At 59.0% G+C, this 20,919-nt stretch overlaps 1 protein-coding gene across 1 annotated transcript in view; it reads left to right on the top strand.

Moving 5' to 3' along the window:
• Window positions 1–19,559, top strand: part of LOC107512752 (vesicle transport protein SFT2B) — a 40,576-nt gene extending 21,017 nt beyond the window's left edge. Inside the window, exons 8-14 of the mRNA XM_036234688.1 lie at window positions 10,191–10,455; window positions 11,800–11,934; window positions 13,148–13,209; window positions 14,583–14,644; window positions 16,695–16,883; window positions 17,617–17,752; window positions 19,247–19,559. Of these exons, the coding sequence (XP_036090581.1) occupies window positions 10,191–10,455; window positions 11,800–11,934; window positions 13,148–13,209; window positions 14,583–14,644; window positions 16,695–16,883; window positions 17,617–17,752; window positions 19,247–19,544 (1,147 nt within the window). The 3' untranslated portion in view covers window positions 19,545–19,559. The remainder of the gene's footprint in view (window positions 1–10,190; window positions 10,456–11,799; window positions 11,935–13,147; window positions 13,210–14,582; window positions 14,645–16,694; window positions 16,884–17,616; window positions 17,753–19,246) is intronic.
• The last annotated feature ends 1,360 nt before the right edge of the window (window positions 19,560–20,919 follow it).

Genomic DNA, 20,919 nt, shown 5'->3' with positions numbered 1-20,919 from the left:
CGCTCTGCCAGGCCCCGTCACGAGCATTTTCGAATCCCATCTTCTTAAAGGAAAAAGCGTGAATACGCTCGTAAGTGAAAAATGTCGGCGCCAAGCGTGTGGGCAGAGGGCACCTCCCTGGGCGCTGAGAAGCCGCCTGGTTTTTCCTGCTCGTGTTCCCGAAATCGTCTGCGGTAAGACGTTTCGTGACCAGAAAACAGTTATTCAAGGAAAACGATGCATAGACGTATTGGTCAAAGCATGTTATGTTAGACTCAAATCCAACGATTAGGTCGAACCCTGTGAAATCGTCCCCCCCTCCTTCCCCGCCAGGGAGAGCGAAGGTTGACAGGCCTCGGGGTGGCAGCCTGGCCGTGGAGCCGCCGTTTCGACAGGCGGGCCCCGGGTCGTCAGTACGAACACGAGGGACATGGCACCGTTTTCCTGCTCTCCGGTGGCTCCCGTGTCACATCGAATAAAATCCGGGTCGTTACCGTTGCTCGCGAGGCCTTGTGGGGCGCTGCGCCCCGACTCCCTCCTCCCCCACGTCCTGGCCCGGGCCACGCTTCTCACTTGGGGTTCCTCTGCCCGGAACCGCCCCGGCCCCACCCCGACTGAGTCCTTGTCACCTTCTCAGTCTGGACGAGCCGTCGGCTCCTCGGAGAAGCCGCGTGGACCGCGGCCGCGCCCGAGCCGTGCGCGCGTCTGCCCGGCACGTCCCTGTCCCCGTGCGCAGTGCTCAGCTGTTCACGTCGCTCCGCCGTCCGCTCTGGGCAGAGGCGGCCGCGGGTGCCTCCGCGGGACGGGCGCGTCGCGGGCGCCCGGCGCGCGTGCTTTGAGCGTCACCCCCACGCGGGCCGCGTCTTCTCTCCCGGCCTTTATTGTCCGTCTGTGTTGATCTCCTCATGTCCTGTTGTAGCGCGAGGAGAGCCCACACCCCCAGGGAACGCTGGGCGCCTGCGGTGTGGCCGGCGGAGGAGACGTTTCCCGCAGCGTCTCCCCAGGAAATGGGGTTCCACCCGGAGGCCCGAGCGGCCAACCGCAGGGAACGCCGGGGAGCCTCTCCGGGCCAGGGCTCCAGATCGCTCTGTGTGACCCGGTGGAAGGCGTCGTTTCACTCGCTGGGGCAGAGTCCTTCCTTAGAGAGGTCGCTAGGAGGCTAAGTGACCTTTCTCTCCCTCTGGCTAGGGGTGCAGATGAGAAAAACTGGGGCTCTGGATCCCGGCAGGGGGCGCAGTGGGAGGGGGGTAGGTTCGGAGCTCTCGTTTGTGGGAGGAGAGCAGGGTATGGGTGTGTGTCGGGCGCCTTGGGGGACAGGGGACCAGTAGGGGACACCGCGGGAGGAATAGGCCCTTCGTCCCTTCCAGATCTCTGGCCCTGGAGTGCGTGGCACACAGCGCTCTCTGCCTCCGGTTCGATGCTCCCTGCCTGGGCTCAGTGCCTCAGCTCCGTGCCCCTTCCTCCTGGCTGGGACGGGTCACTGAGGGGTCTCAGCCGGGTCGGGGAGCCGCGGACCTCGGCCGGGTCGGGGAGCCATGTTGCCGCCAAGTCTGGGGATTTTCCCAGGACCTCTTCCTTATAGGTGGCACATGCCGTGGTCTGTACACAAACATGATTTGTCTGATTGTTGCAGTCGGGGCCCGGAACAATTTTAATTAATGGCAAAATGGTCCTCAATACACCGATTAGACCTCTTCAGGTACAACAAGATAAAAGCCTGATAATTTGGATGAAGTACTGTTCTTAAGCGGTTACTCTGGGCACAGCAGCCAATGGGGAGCGGGCTCCCTCCCACCTGACCCAGTGAGTAATTAAGAGAGGGCTTTTTCTCCCCCCTTCCCCTCCCTCCACCCCCCTCCCCAGCTGAAGCTTAACAGGTTGGTGGCATAATTTGGAGACTTTAAGGGGTGTCATGCTAGGAGCTTAAGCAAGAGCCGGGCACCGTCTCTCCAGCTCTCCCGGGCCAGTGAGGGGAGCAAGCAGGTGGGGGCCGGCAGGGCGCGTCCCGTCCCCGGCCAGCTTCCAGGGGTCCGTGGCCATGAGCGGGCTGGGCACGCAGAAGGCCAGCGATGGCACCGCGTCTCGCCTGCTGCACGTGGTGGAGAGCGAGCTGCAGGCGGGGCGGGAGAAGGGCGACCCCACGGAGCAGCAGCTGCGGGTCATCCTGGAGGACGCCCCGCTCTGGCAGAGGTTCAAGGAGGTCACCAACGAGATGATCGTGACCAAGAACGGCAGGTGAGTCGCCCCGGCGCCCCGCTCAGGCCGGCGGGGCTTGGCGAGGGAGGCGAAGCCCCCGGGTCACCGGAGGGGCGGCCGCCCTGCGCTCGGAGGCGGCGCGGTCTGATCGGAGGCGCGCACAGCCACACGGCTTCCCCCGCCGGCTCCGTCCACGTGTGCGAGATCATCAGAGACGTGGAGGGTGAAGGCCCCGGTCTTGCGTGCATTTTAAACGGAGAAATTCTGAGACGTTTATGCTCCCTAAACGTAAACTGGGTCCGGTGTATTACTGTAAGTGGGGGGTGGTGCGGCCTGTGGGTGCGGGAAATGTGCTCGAGTGTCAGGAAACGTCAGTTTCTGGCGGATGGAGCACACCCGAGCCCCAACTTTGTTCAGACGAGGTGAAAGGCAAGTTTATCTGGAAGCCGGGTGGTTTTTTTCCTCCAGCGCAGCAAACTTGGCAGAAATCTCGGACCAGCCGAAGCCTGGGAACGAAAGCAAATCGAATCGCTGCCCAGCACCGTGTCTGTTCCCGGCGTGCGTGTGCGGTGCGTGCGCGCGTGTGTGAGGCGTGTGTGTGTGGTGACGGGGAGTCGTGGCTGCCGAGACCGTAGCATCCTGTCTGGGGGGGAACGGGGGGGGGGGAGACGCCCTCTTTTCTTTCCCACCGCAGCAAATCAGGGGTTAACTGAACTTGATCTCTGTTGGCATTTCTTGGATTCTATTAAATCCAGTCCGCTAAGGGGCCGTCAAGGTAACGCTAGAAGCTTTCCCTTTGTAGAGGGGACACAAGTGTTTTGAAAGGTAATTTTGCGGCTTCCCACTTGGCCAGACGGGCTCCCGACTGGGCATCCGGTCCGCCTGGTCCCAAAGCGGCAGAGCGGTGACAGGCGTTTCCGGGCAGGGCCGCGTCTGCAGAAGCGAGTGCCCTGGACGGAGAGAGTCCGTTCTCCGGGAGAGAGAAGTCGGGGCCGGCTGACCTTCGGGCAGGCTTTTGCCCCTGTGCGGAATGCTTCCGTTCCCCAAGTCTCCCTTTCCCGTTTTGGAAGAAAACGAGCCGCTCCTCGCCTCTGTGGGGGCAGCGTGAACTCGGGGGCGGTTCCACGACATTCAGGTGCTTTGCGAGTGACAGGTGAACCAGGAGTGAGGGCGTTTCAGTACCCCGTGGCCGTCGCCGGCAGCGGGAGTGTCGGCCTGGCCGGGTGTTTGTATTTCTCCCCCACGTGGGTCCCCATCTGGTTTCATATACAGAATTTATTTCTTTTAATATCTGTAACTGTAGTTACGCCTGTTGCTACTCTCGATCATCCGTATTCATCACAGGTTTTTGATGTAAAGCAGGTTTTTAATTTCGAAGAACCACCCTGACTTACTGATAGGATTGTTTCCTTTCGAAGATGAGGGATGATACAACTTTAAACATTTTTTGGGGTCTGATACTAGGGGGACCTTTTCGCTTATTAGTCTTTGCACCTCCTGGGGAGTAGGTATGTTAAGACTTACTGTCTGGCTGTCAAAGTGGCTATAGAGGAACATAAAATAAGGACAGTCACCAAGTAAAAATGGAGTTCATTCTGGAACCATTATAAAATTCAATTTAATAATATGTCATATTGGCATATACTTTCTGGCCTTTTTTCTACTGGTGGGAGTTTTCCTCACATTTAAAATTCTTCCTATGTTTACGGGCATTTAATCTGAAGTGTGTGAAAACTATTCTTTGTAAAAGTCCGACGTCGTTGGCTCGGTTTCTCCATTGTCTGTGGAGGCTCTGCTGCTCCTCGAACCAAGTCTCTTTTAGATTCTCGTAGAGGTCTCTGAGCCCTTTCGCGTCAGGATTTATTTTGCCGGAAGATAGAGAGCTCCCTCCACACGCCGAAGGAGGGCAAGTCTCTACGAGACCGATGGGCTGGCGGCGAGGGCGCGTGGCCTGCGGGGACGCGGTCTCTGCCGCAGGTGACGTCGCAGCGCGTGGCGGCCTCGGCGGACACCCCTCTCTCTCCTCTCTCCGTCTCCTTTACTCTGGATTTCTCTCGCCGCCTCTCGACTCCTGCACATCTGCCCCCACTGCCCCCCTTCCACCCCCTTTACTGAGTGTTAGAGCTGCTGTGGCTCCCCCAGACGCCCCTCCCTGTCCCCCTGGGCCCGGGGCCGGTGGATGTGTGGCTTTACCCGTGGAGAACGGCTCTCCTGGGCTGGCACCCCGGCCCGGCCGCCTGCCTGCCCTGTGGGCGGTCGCTGACTCTCCTAAAAGCCGCGGTCACCAGCGGTGCACGTGGGGTCTCGTTCCGTGTTGCGGTGAGTTTCGAAATGGCTCCGGGTGGGCTGATGAAGGAACGAAGAAACCCGTTTGGGAATGGAGAGCTGTTTAGGGGAAAAGGAGGCCCACCTCTGACGTGGGTGTTCCCCGAAAACACGGACGGACCCCCACAGCCTGCAGTCCTGGGGTTTCGCTCGGCCCCCCTTCTCGCTTTCCCTGTTTCGCTGCCTCCTTTCCCGCTCCTCCCTCGTTTCTTCCTCATTTCTTTTGTTGTTGTTGTTGTTGTTTAAAACTTAGTTTTTCACATTCAGCGGTCTTTCAGATGTAGTAGTGACAATCAGAATATCTCTGGAGAATTTCTTCCAATCATCTTTAGTGCATACAGCCCTCAAAAGGTGTTTCCTTTTCTCTCCGTCCTAGGAACTTCTATTTTAGGTTGCACACACCACACACACACACACACACACACGTGCACGCGCACGCGCACACACACACACACACGCACACACACACACAGAAATCATTTCAGGCTTCAGAGGCAAATAAATAAAATCTCTTGTACGTCTTGTTTTCACGGCTGCAATAGCCTCCCCTTCAGGGAAAATGCTCTATTTCGTGTGTATTTCCATGCAGTTAAGTAATTTTGACTTAATTTCTATGAAATTCACCTTGAGCAGGTACACCTATTTGTTATCACCTAAGAGATGAGTGGGAATCACAGGCGAATTTCCCAGCAATCACAGGTGTTGGCGCAGTGAGCTGACATTCAGTCCCCAGTGAGCCCAGGGCAAGCGGGGAGACAATTCAGGCTGAACTTGGGCGCACGAATTTCCACATCCACGTAGCCCGCAGACGGTCTCCTCCGAGGTTGGAATTGCGGGATCTGAGGACCACGTACATCCGCGTGACCTGCCCCCCCCCCCAAGCTCCGATGAGTGTTTCATGAATGTTGCAGTGGTTGTGGGGAGACGGAGGGAGCCGTGTGCGAGGGAAGCTGTGCCCCCACCGACGACGTCTGCCTTAACGCTGCCCGTTTTCTTGCCGCACACCTCACTCCTCACAGCCTCCTTCAGCCTCGCCGGCCGGCTCAAGATCCCACGTCAGGGAAATAAAATCCGGAAAAGCAGCCTTATCACAAAGCCACGCAGCGTTCGCGGGCAGACGCCGACCGCCTCCGATGGTTGTGGGGGCGCCTGTTCGCCGGCCGCACTGCCCTGGCCCCGCTCTGGCTCTCCGCATCTTCCTCGTTCTGAGTCGGGGACTGACCTCCGTCTTTCTCAGCGCCTCAGGGACATTAGGGTGCCTCTGTGGGTAGCCACACCTTGGAAGGGAAAGGGGGAGAATCGACCCAGTTAGAAGTGCAGCTCAGCCCTGGAGCCGGCCTGGGTGGTGAGTGCTGGTGCCAGTGCACACAGCACCCTGGCCGGGGAGGGGGGCGGGGAGCCGGGTGTGGCCGGGTGAGCGCTGCCCCCCCCCCCACAGGCCTTTGACTTTTATGGATTCCTCGTTGGCATAATGGAGATTGAAAGTACGTAGCACCTCTCTGTTCCTTCGTGTGGTGATAAAAATAGTTATGAAATTCTCGGCCAAGGAAGTGCCGAGGAGAGTAAAGCAGCGAGCCATTCTGCCACTCTCCCGGAGTGTCCCCCGAGCCAGGACACGGTGTAACGGCTTCGCCATGACAGTTCATGCACCATGCGGTTCACCTGTTGGACGTGTACAATCCAGTGGTTTCTGGCGTATTCACAGGGTTGTACCTGTCTTCCCACAGGTGACTTTAGAACGTTTTCGGTTTGCCCTTAGTCCCCCGTCCTACCGATCCCGGCAACCCCTAGTCTGCTCTCCACCCCTCTGTGTAGATTTGGCTACTTGAGCCATTTCATGCGGATGGAGTCGTCCAACACGTGATCCTCGGCGACCGGCGTTTTTTGCCCGGCATCGCGTCTCCACGGCTCACCTGAGCCGTGGCGTTTTTGTGGCCAGGTGTGTATGAGCCCGTGCCACGGTCGCAGATCCATTGGCCGGCTGGTGGAGCCGCGCGGCTCCGCGTCCTGGCCGTCACGAGCGCGCGCCGCTGGGAGCGTCCGTGTGTGTGTGCGGGTGCGCTCCGTGTGGGCGCACGCTGACCCTCCTCCTGCACGCGGACACAGGGGCGGGGTCGCTGGGCCAAGGGGCGACCGCTTTCCACTGGTGCGAGACCTGCCACTGTCCCCCGGGCGGTCGGCCCGTTTCCATCCCCGCCGCAGGGCGTGCGGGGTCCGGTTTCTCCAGGGCCTCGCCGGGGCTCGTCACCGCCCGCCCGCCCCCCCCCCCTCCCCGCTTTGGCACGGCCGCCCGCGAGCGTGAAGTGCTGTCTCACCGTGGGGCGGGCTTCGTGGGGTCTCTGCGTCCCGTGGCAGAGCTCTGATCGGCGGCATCGGAGGTCATGCCCTGGAAAGGGAGGGCGGGGGGGAGGGGGAGGCGGAAACGAGGGTCCGAACGTGCGCCTCGCTGTGCCTCCGCCGCCCTGGCCTGCGCCTTCCTCAGAGGCACGGGCCGTCCGGGCCGGGCCGGGGGCGCTGTCCTTGCTGTCCCCCGGCATGCAGGTGTGCGCCCATCACGCCCTCTGGCCCCTGCAGGACCCGTTTCTCCACGTCGTTTAGGTCTTGGCTTTAACGTCATCCTGGACCTACGGAGGTCCCCCTAGAACAGCTCCTTACTCCTTGACTTCCTCTGCGACGTTCCTCCACGGCATGTCTGCAACCTCGGATTACTCCGTGAAAAAGCCCCGCAGTGCTGTGTGCGTTCTTGCCAGCCGACTTCTCCGCCACAGGGTCGGCTTCGTGAGCAAGACGCCGGCTCGGCATTTCCTGCCTGGCATCCCCACCTGGAACAAACGGTTCCTGGCGTGGGGAGAGCAGGCTCTCGAAAGTCACTTGCTAAACGAGTACACAAACCTCTCGTGAGGTATTGGGATCAAGGAGGACACGGAGGGGCCTTGGGCTTTCATCGTGGCGCGCCCGTATTTGTTTTCTAGAAGAATCAGAAAGGGGGAGGGGCGGGGGGAAAGGCAGAGGACACGGAGCCGCAGTCAGCCCGGCTGTGAACGGGGCATAATCACACCTGCCTCCCTGGGGGCGAAGCGAGGCGGAGGCGAGGTGGGCGCACGGTGAGTCCAGGGCAGAGTGAGATTCAGGCTCCCTGGGCTTTCCCCATTGGAGACGCCGCGGTGGTGCCGAGCATCTCTCAGACCTTACGTCAGACTGGCACCAAGCTTCTCGCACCTCCCGCCCCGGAGACTGCAGCCGGGCGCGACGCTGTGCCGCGGCCGCGGGCCTGGCCGTGGCGTGCTGTTATGTGCGCTGCCTTTTCTTACCTTTGCCTGTGCTACGTCTCCTTATCGAGGAAACTTTCTGTCCTCTTTAACGTGTGAAATGACATTAATCACGATGTTGCTAAAGGGGGTTTAGTCTGATTAAAAAAAAATAGATAAAAATCCTTCTGTTGAAGAAAGAACATACGGATATGCAGTTGGATGAATCTGGACGACTCGGGCAGCCTCCCTGGGGGGAATCTTCGTTTTCGTTTGCATGAAAGTGTAAGTCCTGCCGTTGGAGAGGGGAGTGACGTGTGCTCAGGTAGGACCTGGGTTTGGGACGCGTCCTCTGAAGCGCTGTTTCCTTAGAAACTGCAGTCAGTGTCCCCTTGAGGCCACCAGGACAGAGGGACGGAGAGACGGGCTGCTGGGGTGTGAGGGGGAGGATGAAGGTGTCGGGGGGCAGCCCTTTCCCACAGGTAACCCCAAAGCCGAGGACCTCTGTGCAGGCGATTGTGATTCAGCCGGAGAATAAAAATGGACGTAGCATAAAAGATGAATTTACTCTTTTTTGTTGCAATAATCGCATACCATCGAATTCACCCTTCGTAAGTGTACAGTTCGATAGTTTTTAGAATATTCACAAAATTGTGCAGTTATCATGACTGTAGTTCTAGAACGTTTTCACCACCCCCTAAAGAAACCCCAGCAGGCACTTGGCCTCCGAGTCTCGTCCCCAGAGAGAGAAGCAGAGGGAGGTGGCTCCTGTCCGCGGGGCGGGAGGGGCGCAGAGCCAACGTCCCCCGGTTTCCCACATCCGAAGTCACCGCCCAAGGCTCGGGTCTCGCACAGGCGCAGAACCGCGCCAGGCGGTGCAGAGCCGGGCCAGGCGGGGGCCTGGAGGTGACGGACGGACGCGGCCACCTCGTCGTTACAGGCGCCGGGCGTCAGAGTAAGCGCTCTGGGCGGGTGCGATGATGACATCGAAGCTGCCGCGAGAGGACTAGACGTCTCTAAGGCAGGGCGTTTAGAAAAGAGGGGGGGGGGCCGAAAACAGAGCCCCACTATGCGTCCACAGTGGCAGGACTGAGTTGGAAGGGGAGCAGGAGAGGAAATGTGGGTGAGGCGGAGTGAGCCTCGGGGGGAAAACAACCCTGCTGATGTCCGAAGCGCTCGAGCGGTCCGCGTAAGTCACGCTCAGGAGCCCGGCGCCGGGCGGCTCGAGGCCATTTCTGGATCCGCCCCTGGTCGTGTGCCGGTCAGCGCCTTCCTTTTCCACACGTGACGATTCCCCTTCCGCCTCGCCTCGAAGCTGGGCACCTCTGCACCCCGCAACATGTGCTCGGTGACCCTCGTGCCCCTCAGCCGTGCCCGCCCCTGCTCGGACACGGCTGTCCCTGGCCTCCTCGGTGGGGGGCCATCCCAGCCCTCCCAGCTCCTCGGAGGCACAGTCCTGAGAGCGCCCTCCTTAGTTATTAAGGTCTAGGGCTCCTCGAGACTGGTGCGTCTGCAGCTTCGTGTCCCGTGACTCGCCCGGGGATTCCGAGAAAGCCAGACTCTGACGGGGCAGGTCTGGCTCGCGGGCTGAGGTTCTGCATCTCGACAAACTTGCAGCCGATTCCGAGGCTGCCGTTCGACGGACCGCTTTGAGCTGCAAGTGCCCAGACTCCAGGCTGTTCGCCTCCTGATGTGGGGATTCGGGTTTTTTAACGGGCCGTACTGACACACAGGGCCGCGTATGGGGCGGGCGGGCGTGAGGTCCTCTGAGGAAAGTGTGCGGCAACTTAGAAGGTTTGGGGAAGGAGGAGGAAACCAAAGGGGATCGGACGCCGGGCGAGGTGGCCCGCAAGGATTCGCTGGCGTTGTTGGAGAAGACGGGAGAGGGACGGGTGGATGCAGAGCCGCGCCTCTCACAGTGCGTTCCTTGAGCGCAGACCCCCTCAGGACGCCCCGGGAGAAGATGGCCCCCCAGTTCAGAGTGAGCACAACCCCGTGTCTCTGGCACGGTGCAATAAAGGCTCTGAGAGGTCCCGCGGGAGGGGAGCTGGTCTAAGGTGAAGCCGAGGCCCCGATGCCGATCCCACCACGAAACCACGTGTGTGCTCCCTGGCCGTGGCTGTTCCCCAGAGCTAGTGTTCTCTGTGAGCCGGGGCGGGCCTCTTGGCGGCCCCGGCCTGCCCGTCCGGTGTCACGCCCTGGACGAACGTGGCCTCTCGCTGTGCGCTGGGGCTTTGGGTACCTGCGTCGAGACGGGATTGGTGGTTTCCAGACTTTACAAGGGAGTGCGACGGAGTAAAGCAAGACCCCGAATTCGGTGTCTTTGTGGAAAAACGCCCTGGAACGGGGCCGCTGGCCCGGCCCCTCTCCCTGGGCGCGGCCAGCACCCCCAGGCGCTGCGTGGGCGGGCAGCCCTCACACGCTTTCTGCCTCTGCTTTCAGACGGATGTTCCCTGTTCTGAAGATTAGTGTCACCGGGCTGGACCCCAATGCCATGTACTCCCTCCTGCTGGACTTTGTCCCCACGGACAGCCACCGCTGGAAGTACGTCAACGGGGAGTGGGTGCCCGCGGGCAAGCCAGAGGCCGCCGGCCACAGCTGCGTCTACATCCACCCGGACTCGCCCAACTTCGGGGCCCACTGGATGAAGGCGCCAGTCTCCTTTAGCAAAGTCAAGCTCACCAACAAGCTCAGCGGCGGTGGGCAGGTGAGCCGAGCGGGCCGGCCGCCGGCAGCCCCCCAACACCGATCGAGGAGGAGCGTGGAGAATGCATTTAGGCAATTAGAGGGGTCCTCACCGACCTCTTCTCCCACAGAAGCCAATTATCCCCCGGAGCCCAAATGTAAACAGGAATAAACAGCTCTTAATTGGCGCTTTCAGTTTTTAATGGACTTGCCCATGTCAAGAGAGCGAGTGTACAGTAGTTAACTTAATCACCAGCCTCCCTCTCAGCGTCTGGGCTCGTGTGTGCGGCTCTTCACCCGCCCGGGAGGGAGAGGTCCTGGGGGGCCGCGTTTTGTCGTTCCCTCTCCCCGTTTTTGGTGTAAGTGGGATGTTGGCAATGGACAAATACCTTAATCGAAAGCTGCTCCTAAATGAAATAATTGCTACCTCCACTTGGGCATTAGGATAATTATCAATAGAAATTGAATCAGCTTTGGGTTTTCAGAAAAAAAAAAAAATCCAAACAAACGTCAAAGGAAGGTTTTGTTTAAGGGCTCCCATTAGCGTCTACAAGATTTGGGGGCTTTTTCCTCCTGTTTTCTCTGGTAGGATTATGAATGCGAGGGCACAGGGTGAGGCGTCAGTGACTTTGCATACGGTAGATCTTTTGGGGGGGGATTAGAGGAAAAGGCCCGCTCCCCCCTTTGGTCAGCCTCTGAGCTCCCCTTCCCTGGTCTCTGCCACCAGCCCGCTGGACGGAGGTGGTCACGGTCACGGTCAGGGTCCCGGTTTAGGAGGGGAGGCGGTCTGCCCTCGTCTGCAGTATTCGGAAGGTTCCAGTTCTTTGTTAAAACAGGAACTTGAAGGGTAAACTGTCATCGCCCAGCACGAGACTTTGAGCGAAGCGTTCGTTCGCCGCCCAGGGCGGGTTTCGGGGTGTCCGAGGTCATCACTCTTTGTACTGTCGCAGCGCAATGCAGCTGTGGGCCTCGCTCTGAGAGAGTAGGATTCCTCCTCTGAAGGCAATATGTTTGAACGGGTCAAAATCCACACCGTTCTGCTGAAAATCGGGAGAGGGAAAGGAAAGGAAGCCAGGATTCTTCTGGCAGGAAACGAAACAGTTCAGCACGGCCCGTCCCTGGCCTCCTTCCCCGCCCTCCGGCCAGCACGATGCTGTCTGTCTGTGCTGCCCAGGGCTTCCGAGCAAAGGCCCAGCCTCCGAGGGGTGGCGCCCGCTCAGGTGACCGAGGAGTCGCAGCGCGTGGCCCTGAGTGGGTGGGCGCCCAGCTTGGGACCCACCCAAGGTGCCGGGAGGCGCGTGCGTCACCCGTGAGCCCAGGCTGTGCATGTCTCGTCTCTCTCTCTCTCCTCCTTCCTCCTCAACAGATAATGTTGAATTCTCTGCATAAATATGAACCCCAGGTGCACATCGTGCGTGTGGGCGGCGCCCATCGGATGGTAATGAACTGCTCCTTCCCCGAGACCCAGTTCATCGCCGTGACCGCCTACCAGAACGAGGAGGTGAGCGTGAGCGCGTGACTGAGTGTGAGCGTGAGCGCGTGAGTGAGGCACAGGTCATCGCCGTGACCGCCTGTCAGAACCAGGACGTGAATGCGGGTGTGCGAATGTCACCTGGGGAGGTGACGGCACAGGCGCGCCCGGCGGGGACTGGACGAAGCGCCAGCACTTCCTCCCCTGGAGTGACAGGAGGGTCGTGAACCTGGCACAGACCCAGGGCCTTCGCTTCCAGGGCCCTCGGCCCTGCCCAGAGCTGGTGTCTCTCCCGCGGCAGGAGCAGGACCGAGGGAGGGGACCCGCCGTGGCTTCGCGCGGTGGGGTCCCTGCTACACACTTAGGCTTGTCTGCCTGGCCTGAGGCAGAGCGCCTGGCCAGACTTGGATTCCTTTCGATTTAACTTAAAAAAAAATTTAAAAGTTGGAATAGTATATGGATCTGTGATGCACAGAGCACACGCGGAAGGAGCACGTTAAGCGAGTATTTATGCACCGTTTGTTTATTATGTGGGTTTTGTTTTTTAAAAATCAAGATTAAGCGAGAGGAAGGCCCCGCCACGCAAGTCCGAGCCCGCAGCCCGCCTCCCTCTTTCTCCCGGCTCCTTCCCACCCTTCCTGGGCCAGAAAGAGGGGCCGCGGCATGCGCTTTCCTGCCGCCAGGGGGCAGCAGCCTCGGCCGCCGCCGCCACCGCACAGCTGCCTGCTCAGCAGGTGTTCGCTGAGATTCCCGGTGCCTGCGCGCTCTGCGGGCTGGCAAGGCGCCCTGGAAATGCGCTTGGTGAGGCTGTGTCCTCGGGCACTTCCGCCCCCGTCGGGGAGAGGAAGGCTGAATGCGTGTCGTGGGCGTCACGTGTCATTCGGGCGCCATCTCCGCCGGGTCCCCGGCGACGAGGGACGTGTGACGTGCGGCAGGTGTTCAGTAATGGTCGAAGCAGCGAATGAATGAATGCACGAAAGGAACGAATGCCCTGTCCTTCCTTTGCTCCCTTCCAGTGAGTTCGTCTCTTGCACCACGGGCCACAGTAAACTTTTCTTTACCCGAGACAGTGCGATAATGATTTCGCGCGGACGCGGAGTCAGCAGAGAGACGTGCGGAGGGAGAAGGGAGAGGTGGTGAAGTTTATTCTGGTTTCACAGACATTCACAGGCGAAGCGAAAGGGTTCCGCCCGCTCCCGCGTTCTCTGCCTCCACTAACTCTTCTTCTCTTTGTAAACGTAAGATAACGGCTCTGAAAATCAAGTACAACCCCTTTGCCAAAGCCTTCCTGGATGCCAAGGAAAGGTGAGTAGAGCTGTTTCAGTAAGACCTTATGAACCATCTTCTGAGAATGTGCGCTCTGTGATTATCTGGAAAGGAACTAGCCCGGTAGCACTCGCTTTACTTTTGGGAGAAATACGTTGTCAGCATCCAATCTGATATTTAACAAAATCGACAGTTCGATAAACTCAGAATTATTATCTGTTCCTCGTAACAGAATTCTTCTGACTGGTGATGTTTTATCAGCTGTTTGACCGCAGATTCCTGAAAGTAGCCCAATGTTAAAAAAATAATTAAGCGATTTAGACCTTTAAGAGTTCACTCTGCCACTCCCCACTCCCACCCCTAATTCTTCTGCATAGTATGGTTTCAATAACTTTGTTTTTTCAAAACTACATTTAGCCTGGGAAAGGTGAGTAATTCATATAATTCATGAAGGTGGAAGAGTCATATATTTCAGGTCTGAGAGAGAGACTTCTGGGATGCGAATGGTAGTTCCACTCCTCTGGGCCAGTGACTTCGTGTCTCTGTGTCGTTTCTTCCCATTCCAGGAAAAAAAAAAAAGAGAGAGAGAGAATAACAGTACTTATCACTGACTTCTGACAAGGCCTAGAGTGTAAATGTGGTCCCCTTGGAGTGTTCAGGCTTTATTGCCTGAGTTGCAAGTCTTTTTTTTTTGATATCCCCTAAAACTGTGTAGTCTTTCCTTTTCATCTTAAAGCCTCTGGATTAACGGACGGGTGTTCATCATGATGCCCTATCAATATTCGGTCCTATCAAAATTCAGTTTAATTTTAATGATGTAGAAGTAGTACATGTAACTTTTTCAGATGACCAAGGGCCTCAAGAAGACCCGATAATGTGAGACGACAGAACGTAGATTCAGACGACGGTAGGGTGGCCCACGGAAAAGAATTTAGGCCTCGGAGCGAGAGGCCCCGCCTTCGAGCGCGAGCTTCACCGTTTCCTGTGGGCTCGGTCTGGCCTCCGGTCTGGCCTCCGTCGGCGTCCGCCTCTGAGAGCCGCGTTCAGAGTCAGCGACGTGGGCGTAGGAATGCTTCCCTTGGCGGGTCATTGGCGGCCCCAGCGTGTCAGAGAGGCAATGCTACCCCGAGGTCCTCTGCAGATCTCAGCTGCTGTTAGGGTGGCTTGGACTTTGCCATGCTGGGGCAGTGGCCACACATTATTTAGATAAACCAAACGGGAGTAGCTGTAGAGACGGTAAAATGGGGCGACGTAAAATCGCAATTCCAAGCGCAGTTGCACGGGTCGGTGACGTGCCCCGCAGCGAGAAGCGGCGTTTGACTTTCCGGGAAACGCATTGCTCTCCGAAGAGACTCAGCACTGGGCTTGTGCCGTCAGCTGGACAGCCACGGTGCGTTTCGTTGCTCTTCCAGGAATCACCTAAAGGACGTCCCGGAAGCTGTCCCCGAGGGCCCGCACGTGGCCTGCTCTCACCGTGAGTCGCCTGGGCACCGGGTGGGCGGGAGGCACCGGGGGCTACCCCAGGGAGCTGGTCGTGACCCAACTGGTTATCGCTTCCACTGGAGACAAGTCTGTGTCCCCCCCGGGGTGCCCAGAGCGAACCCGCGTTCCTGGGGGCTCCCGCATGTCGTGGGCAGGAGTCGAGAATGGAAGCGATGGGCTTCTTCGCCTCCCGTGTTCGTGTTAGGGAGGCCAGGAGCTCTCACAAGTGCATTCTGGGCGTATCCCTCGCCTCTCCTCTCTCCACTCCCGCCTCTCTGTTTTGGACTCATCGGTTCTTAGTCCTTGCTAATTTCCCAGCTGGTCGCCGCTGCAAGTCCTCTGTAGCTGCAGCAGTGAGCCAAGGCCCGCGACATCGGAGGAGTCCACCCCGGTGTCTGAGACTCCCGTGGCCGTGGACTTTGCAGCGGTGCCGTTCCTCACCCTTGCCCCCCCCCAGTCACCTGACGCGTCCCCCCCTTCACTGCCAAAGCTGCAGTGCGGCCACACAGAGAGAGCCAGCTCTCGAGGAGCACGTTTTGAAGGAACGGGGGATAAAAAGGTTCGGGGCAGGACCAGACCACATGCAGTGTTCTCAGAGTTCCTGCTTTGAGCTGTGTGCATTGTACGCGAGCGACCAAGCAGACCGAAGTCTGGCTCTGGGGGCCATTTGCACCACTCCACCCCCCGTTAGATACTTTATGTAAGAGGAACCAGGCAGCATTTGCCTTTTCATGACTCTCTTTGTTCGTGGGGTTTGCTGAAATTTCATATGAATTTTGTATTGCTTCTTTTGAAAAAAAGTATTGCTTTTTTTTTTTTTTTCTATTTCTGCCAAAAATGCCAATAGAGTTTTGACAGGGATTGCAATGAATCTGTAGATCACTTTGGGTAATTTTAATAATATTAAGTCTTCCAATTCATGAATACAGGATGTCCCTTTTTTGTCATTTATTTGTATCAGTGGTTTTCACTGTACAAGTCTTTTGCCTTTTTTGCAGAGTTTATTCCTAAGTATTTTATTCTTTTTGATGCTATTGCAAATGGAGTTGTTTTCCTAATTTACTTTTTGGGTTGTTTATTGTTAGTGTATAGAGATGCAGCTGATTTTTGCATGTCGATTTCTGCATCTTTGCCACATTTGTTTATTGGTTCTAACGTGTGTGTGGAATCTTTAGGATTTTCTCCATGTAAGATCATGTCGTTTGCAAACAGATAATTTTATTTCTTCCTTTCCAATTTGGATGCTCTCACGCTCCTTTCCTTTTTTTCTGACTGCCCTGGCTAGGACTTCTGGGACAGTGAGGGTGGCATTCCTTGTCACGTTCATGATCTTACGGGAAAGGCTTTCGGGCTTCGACCACTGAGTTTGTCATTGGCTGCGGGCTCATCATGTGATGCCTTCACGGTGCCAAAGCGATTCCTTTTGTCCCTAGTTTGTTGAGTGTTTTATCACGAAAGGGTGTCAAATTTTGTCAGATACTTTTTTTTTTTTTTTTTTTGCATCAACTGAGAGGCTCATTTACAAATCACTACGAAATATTTTGCAGTCTTTGGAAATGTTCTGCAAGATTCCTGTGGTCCGGGTGCCCCTGCCAGCTCGCTCTCTCTGCTCTCAGATCCTCTCTGGGTGACTGACGATGGGTGACATTGTGCCTCTTGCTAGGGGGGAGACTCTTCCCGCTGAGCAGAAGCCGAGAGGCCGTTGTTCCTTCTGTGTGACCACTTCGAACTTCCTCGTAGCTGTATCTATTTATACACCACTGAGCCGCATCTGCCGACACTTCCTTCTTCGACTGACTCTTAATTAAGTCAGAAGCAACTTATACATTCCAATCGTCTTTTAATAGAGCTATGATTCCGGTGTCCCTTAAGAGGTTTCCCAAACTTCCGAACGACCTGTCATCCATCTTTGGAGAAGTGGCCTGGGCCACTGGTATGGAAGCTCTCTCTCCACACAGGCAGACGCTCGGAGTCATTCACAGACGTAGACGTGGCCGGTAACCTGATTTCCGGTGTAGCCTCTGGCTTCTTGTCTGTTCTAGTGGGAGGCTGGATCTTTTCTAATCCGGATGGAGTGTGCAGCGCTGGAAACACCAATTACCAGTATGCCGCTCCGTTGCCTCTGTCCGCCCCCCACACCCACCACGGCTGTGAGCGCTACCCCGGCCTCCCAGGGCACCGGCAGGCCCCCTACCCTTCCGCGTACGTGCACAGAAACCACTCTCCCTCAGGTGCGTGGTTCTGCCAGGTAACAACCCGGGGGCGTGGCTGGGGCGTGGCCAGGGTGGGGCCAGGGCTGGGCGGGGCCAGGGGCGGGGGTCGGGGGTGGGGGGTGGAGAGAAATGGATAGACAGCTGGTAATAAGAGGTGTCTGAAGCTGGAGCTCCTTTCATGTAACACATGTCGTGTTATTGTGTGTTGTTATTTTAGCGTTCTGTTTTACATACTAAGTCGATTATGTAGTTATAGCATCGTCAGCGTCTCGTAATTCTTCCATAAGACACCGAGCCTCCTGGGTCCCAGGGGATGAGAAAGGCCTCGCCCCGCAGGGCTGCAGTCCTGGGCGGCTCCAGGCTGCGTCTCTGAAAGCCGAGCTCGGTCGGTCATGGGGTCGCAGACCCTCCACCCATAGCCTCCACATGGCTGGTTTCCATGGCGACGATGCATGGCAAAGTCCTGGACACTGGTCCCAGCAAACCGTCCCCTCGCGGAGCCTCGCCGATCACGTGGAGGGGGGCAGTGTCGAGAAGAAACAGCGCGAATGGCGGGGGGGGCACGTGGCCGACCTTCCGGAACCCCAACCCCGCCCCCCCAACCCCGCCGCCTTCTGCTTGGCTCAGACGCCAGTGACGGCCGTCGCTGGGCATGCGCGTGGCTGTGTTTGGCCACAGGGTAGTGCCCTCCGCCCCCGCCTTTCTGTGTTCTCCGCGCCCCGTCAGCTGAACCCTTGTTATTTCCCCAAAGTGAATTTGATCGACAACGCCAGCAACAACATGCAAGTGTTCTCCGGGGCCGACGGCTGGACGCCCTTACCCTCCGCGCCCCACGCCAGCATCCTGTCCGTACCCCACACCAGCGGACCCATCAACCCAGGGCCCAGGTGAGGCCGGCACCAGCAACCTGCTCGTTGGGCCGGGGCGGACCTTAGCCCTGGGGACACGGGTGCCTTTGTCCTGGGGTGGCTTGGTCCAAGCTACGGTCCTGACTTCTAAGCCACTGGGCGGAGAAGGCAGCAACAGGAGGGACCTTCGGCTCCGGGGGGCAGGTGGTAGGGACACACCTGCCCCATCACGGCCTCTTTCTTTGGTCACCTTTGTCACAAACCAGCCAGAAACACCATAAACCGTGGTGGCAGCAGACAGATGACAGATAAGAGAGGGGCATCAAAGGGAAAAGTGTAAATACACACCAAGAACCCAAGACCCTCAGTGATCCACGTTCCCATGAGCCGCCCATCCCAACAGGGCCGGATTGCGGGCGCCTGGCCCACAGCCCAGGCCACGGGGCTAAGCGATTCCCCCCCTGATAAGTCCCTCGCCAGACACCTGGGTTCAGTTCTGCCTTCTGGGATCTGGTGGAGGCAGGGAAGGGGGCTCAGGGCCTGACGGACGTGGGCGCGTGTCCATCGGCTTAGTGACCTGGGGCGATTTTCTCAGCTTCCCCGAACTTCAGCTTTCTTATCTGCAACGTGGAAATAATACGAGCTACTCTCGAGTTATGGTGAGATCAGAATGAGAAAATGCGTGGAAATGCTTCGTGAGCAGTCACATTCTACATACGCGCCACCTGTCCCGTTCCAGAGGGATGCAGAATTTTGAGAAGGTCCGAAAAGGGATTCAGAGTTAAAAGACGGGACTTGAGAGATGTCGGGCGACTTGAGGTTTGCAGGTCTACGTGAAGGTGCAAAATTGGCTGCACGTTAAAATCAGCTGGAAAAGTTTTAAAAACCCCGACACCCAGGCTGCATGCCGGACTAGGTAGACCGAAATCTCGGGGTGGGACCCAGGCAGCAGGATTTCTTAAAAACTGGCCAGGTGACACCAGTGTCATGTAGAATAAGAGAAGTCCCAGAAAGTGGTCCAGCTCCCGGCCTTTCTGCTGGGGACCGGAGCTGACCGGTAGGGACCAGGGATGGAAGAATTGGAACCCCCACCGTCTACTGAGCGTGATGTGCGAGCATCACACACTCGTCTTATTTTGTCATATCTTGAAGATGAGGAAGCTGAGGCTCAGACATTAAATACTTAGACCCAGGTCACGGAGCCATAGCGGCAGAGCTGGGCTGCAAGCCCAGGGTTTCCGACCCCAGGACGTCCTGGTCGTTGTGTCCGGTCGCCTCTCCCGGCCCCGGGGACGTCTCAGTCACAGAGGGCACGGGCCAGACCTCCCCCTGCACTCCCCTCCCCGCGTCCACAGGCCGCAGGGGGAGCGGGGGAGGGAGACGTGGCGTCCTGCCGCTCTCCCCGCTTCTCTGCGGAATCGGCCGGGCTGAGTCCGCCCCGCTGTGGGCGGGACCCCCATCCCTGTGCGTGCAGCCGGCAGGGGGCGCCCTTCCCGGAGTGTCACCACGTCCTCCCCGTCTCTGTCTCCGCAGCCCCTACCCGTGCCTGTGGACCATCAGCAACAGCGGCGGGGGCGCCGCGGCGCCGGGTGCAGAGGTTCACGCCGCGTCCCCGGGGGCCTTTCTCCTGGGGAGCCCGGCGGTGGCGTCGCCGCTGCCCGCCCCGGCGCCCGCCTCGGCCGGCGTGGAGGTCCTGGGCGAGCCCTCGCTGACCAGCATCGCCGTGTCCACCTGGACGAAGGTGGCCTCGCACCCCTTCCCGGGCTGGGCCGGCGCGGGCGCGGGCGGGGGCGGGGGCGGGCGCCGGTCCCCCTCCTCGCTGGACGGCTAGGCGGCGTCCCCGTCCCGGGGAAGTGTCCGCAGAGCCCTCGGAAGCCCCACGCGGGGTCACCGTGAGCCTCCCCGCGGGCCACCCCACCCCATGGGGGCCGGTGCGGGGAGGGCGGGGGCGGAGGGGCCGGCGGTGTGGACGATGCTGGCGATGCCGCGCGGCTCCTGCCCTGTCCCTTCCGTCCTCCCATCTGTGCTTAGGCGACGGCAGTTCCGTGCGAACCTCCCTGGTGCCCTGCCCGCGACTCTCCGAAGGCTTCTTCCTGCTCTGTGAGGGGGCGCAGAGGGGGCGCAGAGGCAGCGTGTGCGAAATGCCCCGAGCCCGAGGCCACCGCTCCCCAGCCTCGGGCCGCCTGGAAAGGACGCGGCCGCTGGGCCTCGGCTTCGGGAGCCAGAGAAGCCGTGACTCGCCGAGCCAAGGCAGCGTGAGCGGCAGCTGGGGGCCGAGGCCACGCGGCTGCCCCTCTCCCCGGCTCAGGGGCCGATGATGGCTCGCCAGTGCCCGCGGAACAAGGTCATGTCTCCTCGCCACCAGGATGGCGTCCTCTGCCATTCGGCCGCACACCGCCCAGCGCCAGCTCCCTCTGTCACCCGCCAGCGTCTTCAGCTCTGGCCGCAGGGGACGTTCGCCTGGCTTCTCTGCCCCAGGCCTGAGGCGGCCCCTGTGTAGTCCACCCCTGTGCACCCCACGTGCCGCCCTGCGTCAAACATCTGCCCACCCATGGACTGGCTGTCCCCACGGCCCGACTGTCCCCCGTGGCCTGACTGTCCCCTGTGGCCTGCTCCCCCCGTTTGCCTCGGGCACAGGGCTCGCCCCCTCCTGCCTGCGTTTCTTTGCGCCTGTGTGTCTCTCCCGCGACACTGGAAGCCCCTGGGGGCGAGGCCTGGCCTTGTCCTGCCCACGGCTCCCGCGTCTGTGCCTTGCCCATCGTAGGTGCCCAATAAACATCGATGAGTGAAGCGGGTGTGAAGCGTGTGTCGTGAAGGGACATGTGTGGGGGGCTCGCTGGGCGGCAGAGCTCAGAGCCACGCATCTGGGACGCAGTAGTGAGTCCGTGTGGCAGCTCAGGGACAGGCCGTGACAGCCGGTTCTCAGACGGCGTGGGCTGGGGTGGCCACCCAGACGCTGGTGCTGGGCTCCCTGTCGGGCCGGAGTCCAGGGGTCTGCACTTCAAATGAGGGCCCCAGACTGCTGTCAGAGCGAGCTGGGGGACGGCCCGCCCGCAAGAGAGAAACGGAACCACAGACTCTCCAGAAGAAACCTCATTTTGGATAAAAATTTTGGCCTCTGGCCCACGCAGGGTCATTGCCGGAGCCGAGGAGCAAGGTCTCTGGCCTTCCTCTGCCTCCCCTGCCCACCACTGGACGTGCCAGTG

This window comes from Rousettus aegyptiacus, unplaced genomic scaffold (genome assembly GCF_014176215.1).
Source record: "Rousettus aegyptiacus isolate mRouAeg1 unplaced genomic scaffold, mRouAeg1.p scaffold_m13_p_17, whole genome shotgun sequence".
Taxonomy (NCBI): domain Eukaryota; kingdom Metazoa; phylum Chordata; class Mammalia; order Chiroptera; family Pteropodidae; genus Rousettus; species Rousettus aegyptiacus.
The sequence above is the reverse complement of the archived record's forward strand: the minus strand, read 5'-3'. Positions and strand labels throughout refer to the sequence as shown.